General features: G+C 40.5%; 1 protein-coding gene across 3 annotated transcripts in view; it reads right to left on the minus strand.

The window, feature by feature from the left end:
- Window positions 1-390: 390 nt before the first annotated feature.
- The window catches only part of RASGEF1C (RasGEF domain family member 1C), an 86,515-nt gene continuing 71,226 nt past the window's right edge, over window positions 391-15,679 (minus strand). For all 3 annotated transcript variants that reach the window (XM_081900629.1, XM_081900631.1, XM_081900630.1), the window contains exons 11-14: window positions 10,160-10,255; window positions 9,411-9,534; window positions 7,556-7,628; window positions 391-6,318 (exon numbers count right to left, since the gene is read on the minus strand). In XM_081900629.1, the coding sequence (XP_081756755.1) occupies window positions 6,294-6,318; window positions 7,556-7,628; window positions 9,411-9,534; window positions 10,160-10,255 (318 nt within the window). In that variant the 3' untranslated portion in view covers window positions 391-6,293. The remainder of the gene's footprint in view (window positions 6,319-7,555; window positions 7,629-9,410; window positions 9,535-10,159; window positions 10,256-15,679) is intronic.

Below are 15,679 nucleotides of genomic sequence, written 5' to 3' on the forward strand. Positions count from 1 at the left end.
GCTTCACCCAATTGCCTAAGCCAAACCTCTCACATCTGTAACCAATAAAGTTCTGGTCTTATTTAACCCATTAACCCAATATACTTGTGTTTGTGTATTTATTCCGGAGGGGACTGCGGGGCCCGGGGCCTTGCCACACAATCTCTAGTCTCAAGGACAATGGAGAGTTTGCTACCACGTTCCTGCTGTATTTACTGTAGGTTACTGTGCAGAGCCCTAGTAACAGTCTCATAGCTGGCAGACACAATAGGGATTACAAAATATCTTATTCCATCCATATTCTGAGCCAAGAAAGTTAAAATATGTTTGCTTAAAATAAATTGTGCATATCAACAGTATATGCAAATTTGGCTAGTGGTTAACTTTTTGTGAAATTTTACATTCCCCCCCCCCCTGGAGTTTTGGTTGCAGAGAAAGAGTGGCGTAAGGGAAGGAAGTTGGCGGGTAAATTAATATGAGATATTGTTCTTAAATAAAATGTATCCCTTTGTTGGGTGCAGAGTAACAAAACAAGGCACAGGAGCTCATTCCATCCTAACCTTACAGCAGGGATGGGGCTTCTAGATGTTGTGGGACTCCAAATCCCAGAATCCCTGACCATTGGTCATGCTGGCTGGGGCTGATGGGAGTTGAAATCCAACAACATCTCGAAGCCAAATATTCCTTATCCCTGCCAGAGAGACTCTTGTTGACTGCACATGCACACTTTCAAATATATTTTTACAACTATTAAAGCTAAACTTGATTAAAACCAAAACACTCCTAGAAGTTAATTTATTTTTTTTAAGGAATCTAAGCTCTTCACAGATACCTGATGTACAATTCTTATATTGTTTGCAGTTATGTTCAAGCCAGATAAACTTTAAACAAACAAACAAACTGCTGGATAGATACGGGCTGTTCTGTAGTGATGTGGAACATCACCACAGGAAACCAATTCAATAAACAGTGAAGAGAAAGCCTTGCTCAGTTTTTCTAATGCTGTGAGCCTTATGTGAATTTTCAGCTGCCTTCAATGTTAAAAAGGTGCTTAACAGCACATTTGAGAAATAAGGCCACTTATTCAAATATATGGCTTTGTTTTATATTTTCACAATCTATAGTTGCGGTTCAACGTCTGACAATTCTACCTTCCAGTAAGATGCCTTGATATTAAGATCAGCTGGAGTTGCAGAATTCTTTTCAGACAACATACCAAATACTCTTGTATGATTTATTGTTAGGGAATTACTACAGTTCTAGGACTATCTGCACCAGCGTGCAAGTGCTTAGGAGCAGAAAGATGAAGAGCTATGCCTTTCAAATATCAAACAATATGTCGTTGCCTCAGGCAGATGTACAAGCACACCCGTTTTGGATCAGAGCGTACGTCATCTTTCCAGAGTGCTATTATACATGGTTGGGAATTCAGTTTTACTTCCTACAGACATATCTGCTATGGACCACTGAAAACAAATTAGAATTTTCACTTTTAAAACGCAAGATCATCATTCACCACTTCCACATAATGTTAGCCATTATAGTCATAAACAGGCAATTTAAAAGATGCATGTACTTAAGCGAATGGTCATTTAGAGAATGCTCATATGGCTCTGATTGTTATTCATGAATACATTCTAGAACTGGTTGGAATCTACGGAGTCTACACAGAAACCATTTTGGGACTGATTTCATACAGAAGGCTGTTAAGCTGAAAAGGACCTCTTTTCATCAGCACATATTCAAATGTTAATAGCAAACTCTTTAGGAATATAAAAAATGGCTCTGGTTTTATCACCCTGGTTATCAGATAGCCTCCCTAAAAACATACCCCCAAGAACAGCCTATTAATTGACCAATAAAGTTCTGTTAGGAGGCAGGGGCGGGGTGAGTAATCCAGGACCAACTAGCATTTTTTTAAAAAAAACTAAGGAGAATGGACTTAGTTTTCAACTTCTTGTTCCCCTGTAACATCAGTGCAGCCAAATTGGTCAATGTGTAATGCTGCAACTATAGAGTGCAGATGTAATGCCCTGCGAGCAGCCATAACTTTTGCTTCATAGAATCATACAACTGGAGTCCACCTGCTAACTTCTTGGCCCATGCAGAAAATCCAAAATTCGATCAGTCCCAAAAGACTTCTGTCTGAAGACTTCAATGACTAGGGAGAGGCTACTGCTTTCCTTGGCAATTGATTCCATTGTCTAACTGCTCTTACCATTAAGGAAGTTCTCCTAATGCTCAACAAAAATCTGCCATCCTGTAATTTAAGCCTACTTGCTCTAGTCCAGTCTTCTTCTGCCCTCTTCTGTGGGACAGTTTCAGATATTTGAGGAGTACTATCAGAATGCTGAGGAGTACCCTCAGCATTCTCTTTTCTTGCCTAAACATACTGAATGGAACTCAATATAGCGTTTTTCTCCCTGTGTGTAGTTCTGGAGGTTCTCCTAGCCTCCACTGAGCCAATTTTGGGGTGTGTGAAGGGCAAACAGGGAGAGTGGAGGGAGGGGAGCTCCATCGCACAAGTGGAAGTCCTTGTACAGGGCTTCTGCTGACAGGCTGGCTAGGTGAATCCTGCCCATTCTGTTCCTTCAATTTTGATCACGGGATTTATTTTCTACACCTTTGACCCTCCTCTGAACCAAATTGAAATGCCCAGAATTGGTCACAATGTTCCAGATTACGTCTTCCTATTTGTACATAATAAAACGAAACTATTACTTCTGTGACTTGGAAACTGTTGGTTGTACACAATGGTGTGTAAACAGACTTCCAAGATCCACCCCCTTTCCCCACAACCCTTCATATACTTCCCTAAATTTACTCCATAACCCTCTGCAGCAGATCTGAAGGGTGCACAAGGGGCTGCAAGAGCGACAAGAAGAAAGGGAAACCCCACTGTGCAAGCCAAAGTCAACATTTGATTTATTGCAGTCCCAAGATTCTTTTCACATGTACTGCGGCCAAACCATGTGTCTCTCGCCTTACACCTTGCCATGATTCCCCCCCCCCCTTCACCCAAGTGGAAGATTTTAGCATTTTTCTTACTTGGTGTTTTTTTGTTAAGGTCGACCCAGCTTCCCATTCTATCCAGGTCATTTTGCATTTAAATCCTGTCTTCTGAAGCAATCTCTCCCAGTTTTGTGTCATCTGCAAATTTGATAAGGATAGCCTCCACCTGAATCCAGAGGTGGCTATCCTGTGCCCCTTCAGGTGCTGAACTCAAAATTCGATTACCCATGGTCATAGATGACGGGAGCTGTAGTTTGTCAACATCTGGAGAACAAAAGATTATCCGCCCCTGATCTAAATCATTGGTAAAGATGCTAAAGAGTACTGGATCCAGGATGAAGCACCATGGCGCTCCACTTTAAAACCCTCCAGTTTGATGAATAACACTGATGAGCACTCTTTGAGTGGTTTTCTAGCCAGCTCTGAATCTACTTGACAGTATTATCATCTAGCCCACAATTAACCACTTTGCCAATCAAAATATCACGGGGGACTTTGCCAAATGCTTTGTTAAATCACATCCACTGTGTTTCCACAATCCATTACACTAGTTAGCCAATGAAAAAGAGGAAGATAAGATTAGTTGGGCAGAATTTATTATTGACAAATCAATTCTGGCTTCTGCTAATCACTGCTTATCAAGATACTTACAGACTGGCTGCTTCACATTCTGTTTGTCAAGGGTATTGCTGAGACCACCCCTCTGGTTCATTCCTGGTAGGGAAGTCAATAAGAAATGCAACCAAGGATTTCAGCAATACAGTACCCTTTATTAACTTTACTGCAGCATCTTCTCTCGTACCAAAGGCAAACTGACTGGTGTGTGGTTTGCCAGATTCCCCTCTTTTGAAGATTAAGACAACCTTTGCCCTTTCTCCAGTCCTACAGCAACTCACCTGCTCTCTAAGGTTTCTCAGAGTCGGGTCTCTTACCTCCAAGCCAGATGCTGAAAACCATTACGGAAAGAGACCTCAATAGATATAACAGTGGGTCCAAACACTGCAGCTCTCATTCAACAGCCACCCAAAACAACTTCTACATTGTGGCACTCTATGCGAAAAATGTAAACTTTGTTAAAAACACAAAACCTTACCACATAGTGGTACGGATCACACAAATCAAGCTTGTATATAGACACTTGCCTGGTTGTCTGTGACAAATAAGAATCTGCCAAGGTGACCAGGCAATGAAACTTACAAAATATTTCCCCTTCTCTCTTTCTTTTTTGTCCGGTCTCTTTTAGGCTATAAATAATTCACATAGGGAGGGTGGGCGGGCAGGCAGGCAAACATACATTTTTATGAGCTGGTAACTTATTTGTAAAAGACTGGCATCAAGTGTTTTCAAGCCAGCATTAGCTGCCATGATACAAGATGTCACTGTAGAACACAAATAACAAGGGAGTGTATAAACAGGCTTTTCAAGAAGTGATAACACAAGTCCCTGTAGATGCAGTCATTGAGTTGCATTTCAGAGGTTAGGACTGCCTCATTTAAAAGAAAGCACCAGTGTCAGCTTCTGAGCAGCCCTAGAGGAAGTCTCATGTGGGTAAACACTCAGAGCTTGAAATCAACAGTCTAGCTAAGTTACTGTTCAAACACATCCTGGTGTCTAATGCTTGTTCAGTAGAGTGTCTGTTTCATCCTTGATCGTTATGCTAAAAGCTTACATATGGTGGGAAACAGAGGTGGTTCTTGTGGGTTGTACCAGCTGCCACTACATGTGAGAAGTAATGTGTGGCAATCAATTGTTCACAGGATACACCCAACTTCTATTTTCCTTCCAGTTTTTTTTAGTTGTTTTTTTTTTGAGATGGAAGAATCCTGAAATTTGACTGCACCATGAATGCATTGATATGCACCTAAAGATGCGTGTCAGTTATCTTTTTTTATATGTAGTGAGCACATGTCATTCCAAGACCAAACTTACAACATGTACAGTGTGGTTGTCGACATCTGAACTGGTAATCCTGTTACAAAAACAGCCTCAGTTACTAAGTGAAGGCTTGCACACCTCCCCATAGTCCTATACAGTTAGTGACAAGAGATATGAATTTCTCTTCCATCCTATTACTCATATTTAAATGATTAAAAAGAGATATGTTACATCTGTTTTACATGAAAGTACAATAACTAAGCAATTATTACTTGGCATTTGTATTATGCAGCAGCTTCCTGATTTCTACTGAACAACACAATAGATGGCAAACTGTTCATGTAGAGGGAGAGCAGTGACCATAAAGAGAATTATAAAATAAGAAACCAACCTTATGAACAGTGTGTAGACAATTCTTTTACCAAAGTGCAACATTTCATGGAGTGAAAAGTGTTCTCTCAAATGCACTGGAAAAAGAGCCCCAACGTCTAGTAATTCCCCCTCTCAAATATTGTTTGCCTTGGACATGAAGACAAAATGAGCAGGCAAAAGGAAAATAACTGTTAGAGCCCTTAACAGATTAATCTTCCATCAATTGTCAATGAGGTAAGGCCCCTTTGAAGACTATTCTCTGAGTCATCAGTCAACAGAACTAGAGAATATGCTACATGCTTTATACAGAGGTAAGTATGACTGAAAGCCATTGACTTCATCAGAACAGCTTAGCAGTTGACTGTAAGGAAATAATAATAATGACATACACCCCAAACATAAGGAGAAATAATGAATGTTCACAGCTCATATGCTTCTGTATTATTATTTTTTTTAAAAAGGGAAGCGTTTGCATGGATTTTTCCATACTGATGTGGCTTTGTATTAAGTCTTTTATCTCCTGCCATCAGAATATTGTTCACTGAGGCTGAAAGCTGTAGAGGAAAAACAAGGTTCTCCTCCCCCTTATGTAGCAAGTGGCCAGATTAATGCTGTGTTTAGCATAATACACTTTTGACAGCTCTTGGGGAGTTATTGTCCAATACACCCTGCTTCAGAGATACACACCCTGTACCTTTCCAGTGAAAATCTTTTGTGTTTGCAGCATCATGGCTCTCCGTGCCATTTGCTCTTCCTTCAGAGGCAAGTGTAAACAGCGATAAGAACTCTGTTCTGGTACAGCCAAGAAGAAGCCACCTCCTGGCCTTTTGCTGTTCGAGAGTAGCTAGAAAACATCATTGTGCGTGCAGTAAAAATACACCTCTGAATCCAGTGAACCACAAATAGTCCAAAATGCACACAAAAATAAAGAATAAAATCTCATAAATCCCAAATAGGCATCTTTGGAATCAGTAGTGCAAAGTAGTTTTGCTGATTTTTGTTTGTTTGTTTGTTTGTTTGTTTGTTTGTCCTACTGCAATTATAGATCTTTAGCTTCAAGTCTTTCCTAAGATAGTTGTCCTGCAAAGGAGAAACGTGAGAATAGGTAAAAGAGCAAGAAAGTTAGTGTGACAGAGAGTAATTCAGAATAGCCATGTTTTCTGTTCTGCACTGAATGGCTATGCCCAAGGGAAGTAACAGGAGCAAAGGAGAAACTCAAATGGTGTAGCCCTTACCTCAGGAGAACCTCCAAAATACTTACACTGCTGGGGCACATATTAAACAAGATGCTTTGCTGACCAAGCAATAAAGGAAACTATCACTCTCCATGTTACCACTTTTCTTACTCATATTTTGATATATTATCAAATGTTTCTAAGACACAAAGACATGCATCTTCCAGCTATTTCTGTCCATTTATTGTGAGGACTCATTTAGGAAAGATAAGTGGCCACAAACAGCATTTTCAGTCTTAAAATTTGTCTTACTCTAGCAGTAAAAATAAACTAAATACCTGTAGTGAAGTTTTCTGTATTTATGCTTTCTAACCAAGTCATATTATGAGCATTGCTATGCACTTTTTAAAAGAGGTAATAGTCCTGACCCTTCAATGTAATTCAGCTTGTTCATTCTAGAATCAGTATGTCACAGCAGAGTGGCTCCCATTTAACTAAGGCATCCTCTAAAAGCTAGGCTTCATGTGATGTGCCCTTTTATTCTATTGTCAGGAATGGAAACTAGCACAGCTATCTCTATGGTATAAGCAACACCAGCAACTCCAGCAGCATAATGCAACATAATCACTGGTAACAATTGGGTGGAAGAGAATACCTAAGGGTTCTCAAGTGTTGGAGACTTAGTTCAAAGGTCAATCTGAACCCAAGCAGCCATGACTGTGTTCTGGCCATTAGTGTACTTTTAGGCAAAAGTAAGTATCTTATGGTATTACTGCCTTTGAGCCAAGCTACACACACAAGTGCGTGTCACAGTAGTATGCCCTCCTTGCTCCACTTCTCCAGTATCAGTTGCCTCTTCCCAAAAGGGTTCTCCCATTGAAAGGAATCAATTACATGTGTGTATGTGTTCATAGAAACAAAATTGTACAGTTGGAAGCGACCACAAGAGTCATCTAGTCCACCCCCCTGCAATGCAGAAATCTTTTGCCTAACTTGGGGCTTGAACCCACAACCCTGAGATTAAAGAGCCTCATCTTCTACTAGCTGAGCTATGTGTGCAAACTCCAGTAGCCACCCTCTCTATGCCCATATCTACCTATTTCCACTTCAGAAGATCATGACCCACATAAATGAAATAATACCTCAAGGTTTTCCACCTCTCTTTTTCAGTTTGGTTTTCCGGACTTTCACTTTCATAGGAAGCCAGATACAAACCTAAAAAAAAGGAAGTTTTAAAAGGCAACATTCCTTATTGAGACGATCAGGAGCCCACAAGGTAGCATTCTAATCAAACAAGGAGGTTTATGTTTCTTAGGTACGCTGACACTCATCTGCACACTTAGTGGGACTCACATCTGAGTAAGCATGCACAGGATCAAGCAACACATGCTCAAAGTGCTTAAATATCTGTAACCACAGTTTAAACTTAATGGGTGATTGGAGCCAGCATGAATGGAGATACAGATGTGCATCTGGTTCTTCATCCCCATACCTATTCAAATGTTAATTGACTGAATTGGCCGCAAACAGCTTCTACTAAAGAGGAAAAGATGTGCATCTTCATTCAGACCAACCACTTGTTAGTGCAACCGGTACTGGACCATATGAGTGTATGTATCATCATGGGTGATACATATCATGTGTAAAAGGTTCTTCTACAACAGGACTGGGGAACTCCAGGTGGTGCAGGACTACAACTCCCAACATCCCTGACCACTGGCCATGCTCACTGGGGCTGATGGGATTTGGGGTCCAACACTATCTAGAAGGTTGCAGCTCTGCTCAAATGAGAAGTAGCATCAACTAAGAGAAATAGTGTGCAAAGCAATCCTAGTAGGGCAGGGATTGGCCAAAAGTAGCAGCCGAGAGTCTGACATGGAACACAGGAGGAACCAGTCTGGTTAGGAGAGTCAGCTCGGGCTGTGGAGGCTCCAGCCAAGAGCCCCTGGAACTTGTGGATTAAATCTGGGCTGCCTGGTTTATTCCTAGACTGTCTGGCAGCCTCAGAAGTCTTACCAGACCTGCTTTCTCCTTACCAACCTGTGGGCTTCACCTTCCTGGAATCAATACTTAAACAAGTTAGAGTTCCTGGCTTGGACTCTAATAGCAGATCTTCTGAAATGCCTTTGGCTGTTCCAGAAGACTCTGAGCACTGCCAGAGTTATGCTCTTCTTGTTTCCTTTTTATGGAGCTCTATAATTATTATATAGATATATGTTAGCTTGGGCAGCTGTTGCTTGTGCAGCTTGGACATAATTTTTCCTTGCTACATTCTAAATTCATGTGTGGCCAGTGAAGTCTCAGCTGTCCTGTTTGATTAATGTGGATGAGTTTTAAAGACTGCTCTTTAAAAATCAAAAAGTTCAGAAGCAATCTAAAAGTCATTGAAGCCTATGGGCATGTCTAGGCAAAGCTAGCAAATTCAGCCCTTATCTCCGATGCTGATGATAATGGGATATGACTGATTTAACCCATTAGGAGACGGCAGAGAGCAACATGATAGATTGGATGGGTAGGAAGAGAAGTCAGAAAAAAACTCATTTGCAAATGGGTATGATTAATTGCATGATGAAAGAACTGAATTGAAAGGGTTCTCCCCCTTTAAGCACATATTAAGAGGTAACTAGATCTCTGCTGTGAGCTGAGCTCTGCTTTCCCTGCCTACAGCCATCACAAACTCAGAGAGAGATAGACTGGTTGACTTATAGGGAACAGTAACTCTGTCTTTGAATGCTTTCAGCAATGACATTCAGAACTGCCCCTCATAGTATGACTGTCAGGCCTGTTTCTCTGTGAGCACTGCGTGCAGATGATTTGCAACGAGCAAGATGCCTTGTCAAAAAGTTATGGAAACAATAAAGGCCCAGATAATCATTCTTATATTGTAGACAATGGATCTGTGCAATGACACATTTTGAAAATCATATTTTATCATGAACTATGGTACAATGCTAGTAGTGAACCACTATAGAATTTGTCAAAAAAGGAATTTCTTACCATCTTCAGTAAAGATGGGCGCAGTATGTAAATAGTGGATTATGTTATCATCTCGCTCAAATGGACATTCTACTTGTTTCCATGTTATAAATTCACCTACTTGCTTAGCCAGTTCCAGGAATTTCTGTAAGGATTGGGGAAGAAAAAGTATTGTCTAGGTAAACGGAATTTGTGTGTCAGTAAAATTATTTCTGTGGTTATAACATTCCTCAAAAATGTAGCTGCTTAATGTGTCTGGTATATTATTTTTAAAAGGTAGGAGCAAGTGGCTTGTTTGTCCAGTACAGCTTTCCTTGTGTTTCTGTAACACATGAAAGGAAATGATGGTGCTCTTTTCTTCTGCTGCTATTAAACTGTGTTTTAAATAACAGGCATTTCATGCAACACTTGGAATATAAAATTACAACAGTTTTGATGGAACTGAATATGAACCAGAAGTTTAATCCCACCAACTGCTCAACCTTTTAAAACATGTAAAACAAAAAAAATAAAATCTCTGAAGGGGGAGATAACTTTTGAGTAGTTGGGGGGGGGGTTCAGCATGAAAGGGAGTTGGGGAAACAAACTTTCTTAAGTAAAAATGTTTAAAGGATTTATATGAAAAAGTCTGCTGGGAATTGTTTGACTTGGTATAATCAAGGTAATAATTTTTTGTTCACGTATGGTTTTTGTTGTGCTCTGGAATGTAAGCACAAGGGCTCAAAGAACCTATCAACCACTTGCTTGACAAAGATGTTTGCTGCACTTACTTCAAAGTTGACATGTCCATTTGGAAGGCGGTTGGCGCATCCTTCATTCAAAAAGTAAATGTCTTTGATCAGTAGGCTGAAGAACGGGATCACAATCTGTGAAAAGAATGACATGACTATTATCTTTCGCAGTTCTGTTCTTTATGCATGAAAGAACTGTTCATTCACAAGAAGAAAAGAGAGATTAACTTTTCAGTGTACAGTATTACTCTAATGACGAAATACTAATACTAGTGAGGCCTAGAGGAGATTCAAGAGATAACAACCCACAAAATAGCTGTCATGCTGAAGAGATTTTCTATGTGAATTGGCAAAACACAGTCTATCTAAGCTTTGTGGAATTAAGGTTTCAGTTTATTACGTATTAATATTTCAGTAACATTGATATTTAACATCATTTTGTTCACATTAACATTTTATTAAGCAAGGTGATTAACTTTCGCCAGTGTACAGATAGTAAAGAGGCAAAGAGCACAATGAAGCACAAGCCCTTGATTAAGTGAGCATTAACAATTAAACCCCAATCAAGCCAACATATGGAAAAGTAGATGCTCATAACTTAACATGACAAAGGCTCTGATTTAAACAATTTTCACAGGAGGGAACGAAAGATATGCCGTGAAGTCGGTACCTATCTGCTGGATGTTTCACACTAAGTTTGATCCTCACCTGGTGTAAATTTCAAAAGTATCAAATGAAGCAACATGGATTTACATTGGGTATCTATCTTGTCTTATACCATGTTTGGTATATACCAAAATATACCATATTTATTTTTTATTCAGATTCGGAACTGTGCTTAACTTACCAAGTCTGTGGTTTTCACTATATGGATTTATGTACTTTTGTTTTAAACTGCTTTGATTTTTTTACAGAGAAATAGTGGTCTATAAATACTTTTATATATGCGGATATACTTGAGTAATACAAACTTAAAACAATAACATAGCTTGATCATAATCTGTGAAATGCCTGGAAAAAGAAGGCTGGCTTAATTTAGGCACCCAAAAGATGTCAGTATCCATGCCAGGCGGACTTCACTTGAGAAAGTATCCCATGGCATTCTATTCAGATATATAAACATGGACACGACTAAACAGCAACAACAGCACTACATATTCCTCTGCCACTGCCCTTATACTTGACTCTCTTTTTGGGTTTCCCACTGTAGACAGTTTTCTCTCAGATGCTTTATCAGTTGAGGACAGGGCAAAGGTAGATAAGCAAATCTGCTAGGTTATCCTGCAGATCAACAATGGTCTATTCATTTCAGTATAACTTGACCTGGAGTGTAGCTCGCAAGGGTCTTATAAGGGCAGCTCCTCTTCACTCATAAAACACTGTGCCAGGCTCCCTGAAGAAGATTTAAACTCACCTAGCTAGTGAATTCCTGTCTCTCCTACAGGAGCTATAGTTTCTATTAAAGTGAGAATGAATAAGTCAGCTGGGCATATCTTTCAAATATATCCCCAGGTCCTTTGGTAAATGAACTGAACTGTAACTTAAGTACACACTAGAGTACTATAGCCTTGAGGAAAGGTAAGACTCTGGAAAAGTGTAGCAGTAAAGTAGTCATTTGGTTTGGCAACCAATGTCCTCAAGTTATTTATGGTACTGGTGTGCCTGAGCAGTATGTGCATCGAAAAAAGAAAGCGATTGGGAATCCCAAGAGGGAGTTTGCCCTTGCTGAAGCTAAAATATTCAAGAAACAAAAGTAAGTGTATGTTAAAAGGATAATGTAGCTGCTCCTCTCCTGTCACTCTCCCCTATCAAAAGCCAATCTTCATATTGAAAAATTAGCCCTAATGTGGTTCCACTAGTAAGTGAATTGTAACAGGATATAATTATCAGTGCTTCCACAAATTAGGATAATTTGCATACGGTAATTTGCAACAGATAATGTTCTGATGCCCTAGAGAATAGCCTAACTTAGCATGTTTACTTTGCTTGTGTTTAGTAAACAAAGCTAGCCTGATTTCTTATTTGCAATTGGCAGCCATTCATTGTTACTAATGACCTTAAGACACAGAAAATTACAGAAAAACAGAGCACTCTGGGGAAAATTCATATCCACATCACTGATGATAATAGGGTCTAAAGTGGTGGTGAATGACTGACTGAAAAAGATCTTGAGGTCATAGTGGATAGATTGTTGAAAATGTTAACCCAGTTTGTGGCTGGCAGCTGTGAAAAAGGTAAATGCCATGTTAGGGATCATTAGGAAATGGATTGAAGTGAAATCTGCTAATATCATAATGTCATCATGCGCTGCAACCATACTTGGAATACTGTCAGCGGTTCTGATTGCCACACATCAACAAGAATGCTGCATTTAACACATTTGCTTTTAATGTGATTTATCTGTATTTGTTGTAAGTTGGATTTCTGATATGTATTTTAACCTATTTCGTATTTTCTGGTGTGTTTGTGTGTATGCGTGTGTAGATGGAAGGTGTGTGAGAGATCATTTTGACGCAGTTGAAATTAGTGCACTGTCACAGGCTGGGCCAAGGGACTGATGAAAGAGTCATCATTAGGCAAATAATGAGAAGAGCACATAAAGTATCCTCAAGCTCTGACCCTCCTATGAACTGCTACATGAAATGGGTTGGTGCAACTATGCTAGATATACTGTCAGGGGCATTACGGGGTGGGAGGGCGGTCCACCCCAGGTGCCATTCCAAAGGGGGGGCGCCAAGATGTTGACCCCCAATTGGCGGCACCCCCGGGGCACCCACCGCTCACCGTGTCCCCCCAGGATGCATGCCCCCCAAGCCATGCACCACGCCCCCTTGGGACGAGCACCGCTTCGGGTACTGGAGCAGTTTGCTTTGCCTCTGTATACTATTGCTCTTAATCTTTATAGCCGTACATGGCTTAGGCCCGAAATACCTGTTAAGGGTGCCTTCTCTCACATCAGTCAGCCTGTCCACTGAGACAGCCACCTGAGACATTTCTGCACTACACAATCTGAAGTGTAAAAGGTAAAGGTAAAGGCACCCCTGACCGTTAGGTCCAGTCGTGTATGACTCGGGGGTTGCGGAGCTCATCTTGCTTTACTGGCTGAGGGAGCCGGCGTTTGTCTGCAGACAGCTTCCGGGTCATGTGGCCAGCATGACTAAGCCGCCTCTGGAGAATCAGAGGAGCACAGGGAAATGCCGTTTACCTTGCTGCTGGAGTGGTACCTATTTATCTACTTGCACTTGACATGCTTTCGAACTGATAGGTGGGCAGGAGCTGGGACCGGACAACGGGAGCTCACCCCGTTGCGGGGATTCGAACCACCGACCTTCTGATTTGCAAGCCCTAGGCTCAGTGGTTTAGACCACAGCGCCACCCACGTTCCTTACAATCTGAAGTGTAATTGCTGGCAACTACACAGAGAGAGCTTCCTCACCTTTGCAATCCCCTCAGGGGGCCTACCTGGTGCCCTCATTAGGTAAAAAAGTAAAGGTAAAGGACCCCTGGACAGTTATGTCCAGTCAAAGACAACTATGGGATGCGGCACTCATCTTGCTTCAGGCCGAGGGAGCCAGACCCCAACTGCAGAGTGATGCCAGTATTACTGAGCTGGTGCACAGCTTCTTTCACCCAACAAAATAGAGCCTTCCAGGGGTGGGGGTTGAGCTGTCCTGGGATCTGCTGGATCCTGAGCCAGACCTGCAGCCATCACATGAAGGCATGGGGGGTGCAGATCGGTACAGTGATCTGCCTGACCCCCTTCTTTATTATTTCTAAATTCAAACCTGCTCTTCAGTGAATATTTCAATCCCGGTGTGGGGTAGGGAATATTATTATTAATAGTAATAAAGATAATATATGTAAAAAATAATATATGGAAATCACAGAATCCATAAAAACAAGTCCAATAAATCACATGCACAAATTAACAATCCCATGATTTAAAAAAACCTACACTAAGGGCAACAATTAGAATTCCCCACTCACTCCCACTCTGTCTGTCATACAAAGAGGCCCCCACTATTTCTAAATTTCACGTCATTCTCTTCTTTTTTACTATTACTGTATTTTTTTGTACTTTTCCTTTTTCTTGACTGTCTTGGAAGCGTAAATACATATTGAAGGGGCAGGATATAAATTATGTAAATAAACAATGAATGACTCAACTATAAACAAATTTTAAAAAATCAAACATAAAGAGTTATGGAATGTGCCCCAGCTTTCAAAAGTAGAAAGCATCAATACACAATGTAAGAATGTCATTTTGGCTTCCCTGTTCAGATCCTATTCTTCTGCATGGCCCTAAATTAAATTCTCCACACAGTTACTTTCTGATAACAGTCCATTGGAATGCATGACACATTGAATGTGTAGTCTACTGTGAGCAGCAGTCACTGTGTCTGCTTCAACGTGCTGAGAATTTGCAAGTCAAATCAGATAGTCAATTAAGGTCTTAAGATATTCATCTCCTGCACTTGCCTGGAAAAAAATCCACTCCATGATGTAATATACACTTCCATTCAAATAACGAATCCTCTGTATGCATGTGGGTATGCACACTTTCCACAGCAACTCACAACTCAAAGCTGTGTTTTTTAACTTTCAAAAAATATATTCAATCACTACCTGATTTAATTAATTTAACCTCTGTCTTTCCCCCATTTCTATTCAAGCATTAAAAAAACTAAGCCCAAAGTGTCAGATTATATTATATACCGGTACTTCAAAAGAGGGAGGGCTTGGATATACAACCAGCAGTGGACAATGTTTATCTTTAAATTAATAGCAATCACATTTCATTTCATTTGATCCAGGGTGAGTAAAAATATTACATTTTTTAAAAAAATGAAGAAATGACATTAAGGCTTGGAGTGCAGAATTATAGCTATAGTGGCTGTGGGATTTGAAAACACCAAACCATGATGAGGTGCTGGATTTGATGCATAAACACCTTCTTGGCAACTATCACATTATGCATTTAGTTAAAGGAGGATGTAGTCTTTATCCCTTGCGTTTCCATCTGACTATTAACCTTCTGTTGCCCTTGGTTTTAAAGAGAAACTTTCCCATGTAACCAGCATGAATGACTTCCACAGGAAATGAGATAAGTAATAGAGAAACAGGCTTGCATGGCTATACCTTAGAGACAGACTGCATAAGCATCTTAAAAGTATCAGCTTCTCTTTCAAGCATGAATGTGGCTTTCTCATATTCATTTCCTTATTATATATATCCTTATTATACCTCTTATCATCTCCCTATGGATCTATTTGTTCAGACTAGGGCAAAAGATTCCCCAGTGGTGTGGGCTCTTCCCCATCTTGCTACTTGCAGCTGAGGCAATCAGGGAGCCTATATAATTGCAGAATCTTCATTTCAAAGGACCTGCACCACATTGTTTTGCCTCTGCTCCTGAGGGCTGGGGAACCCGCCAGTGGGGGAACGAGGAATCACTGAGTATTTCTTCCTTCCCTGCTCTACTGATAGAAGACACTGACAGCTGAGCAACAGTTGGATGCAACCTTCAGACTATCACAGTATTTTGCCTCTCATGCAGGG

This window comes from Podarcis melisellensis (genome assembly GCF_964234715.1).
Source record: "Podarcis melisellensis genome assembly, chromosome: 2".
NCBI lineage: Eukaryota > Metazoa > Chordata > Lepidosauria > Squamata > Lacertidae > Podarcis > Podarcis melisellensis.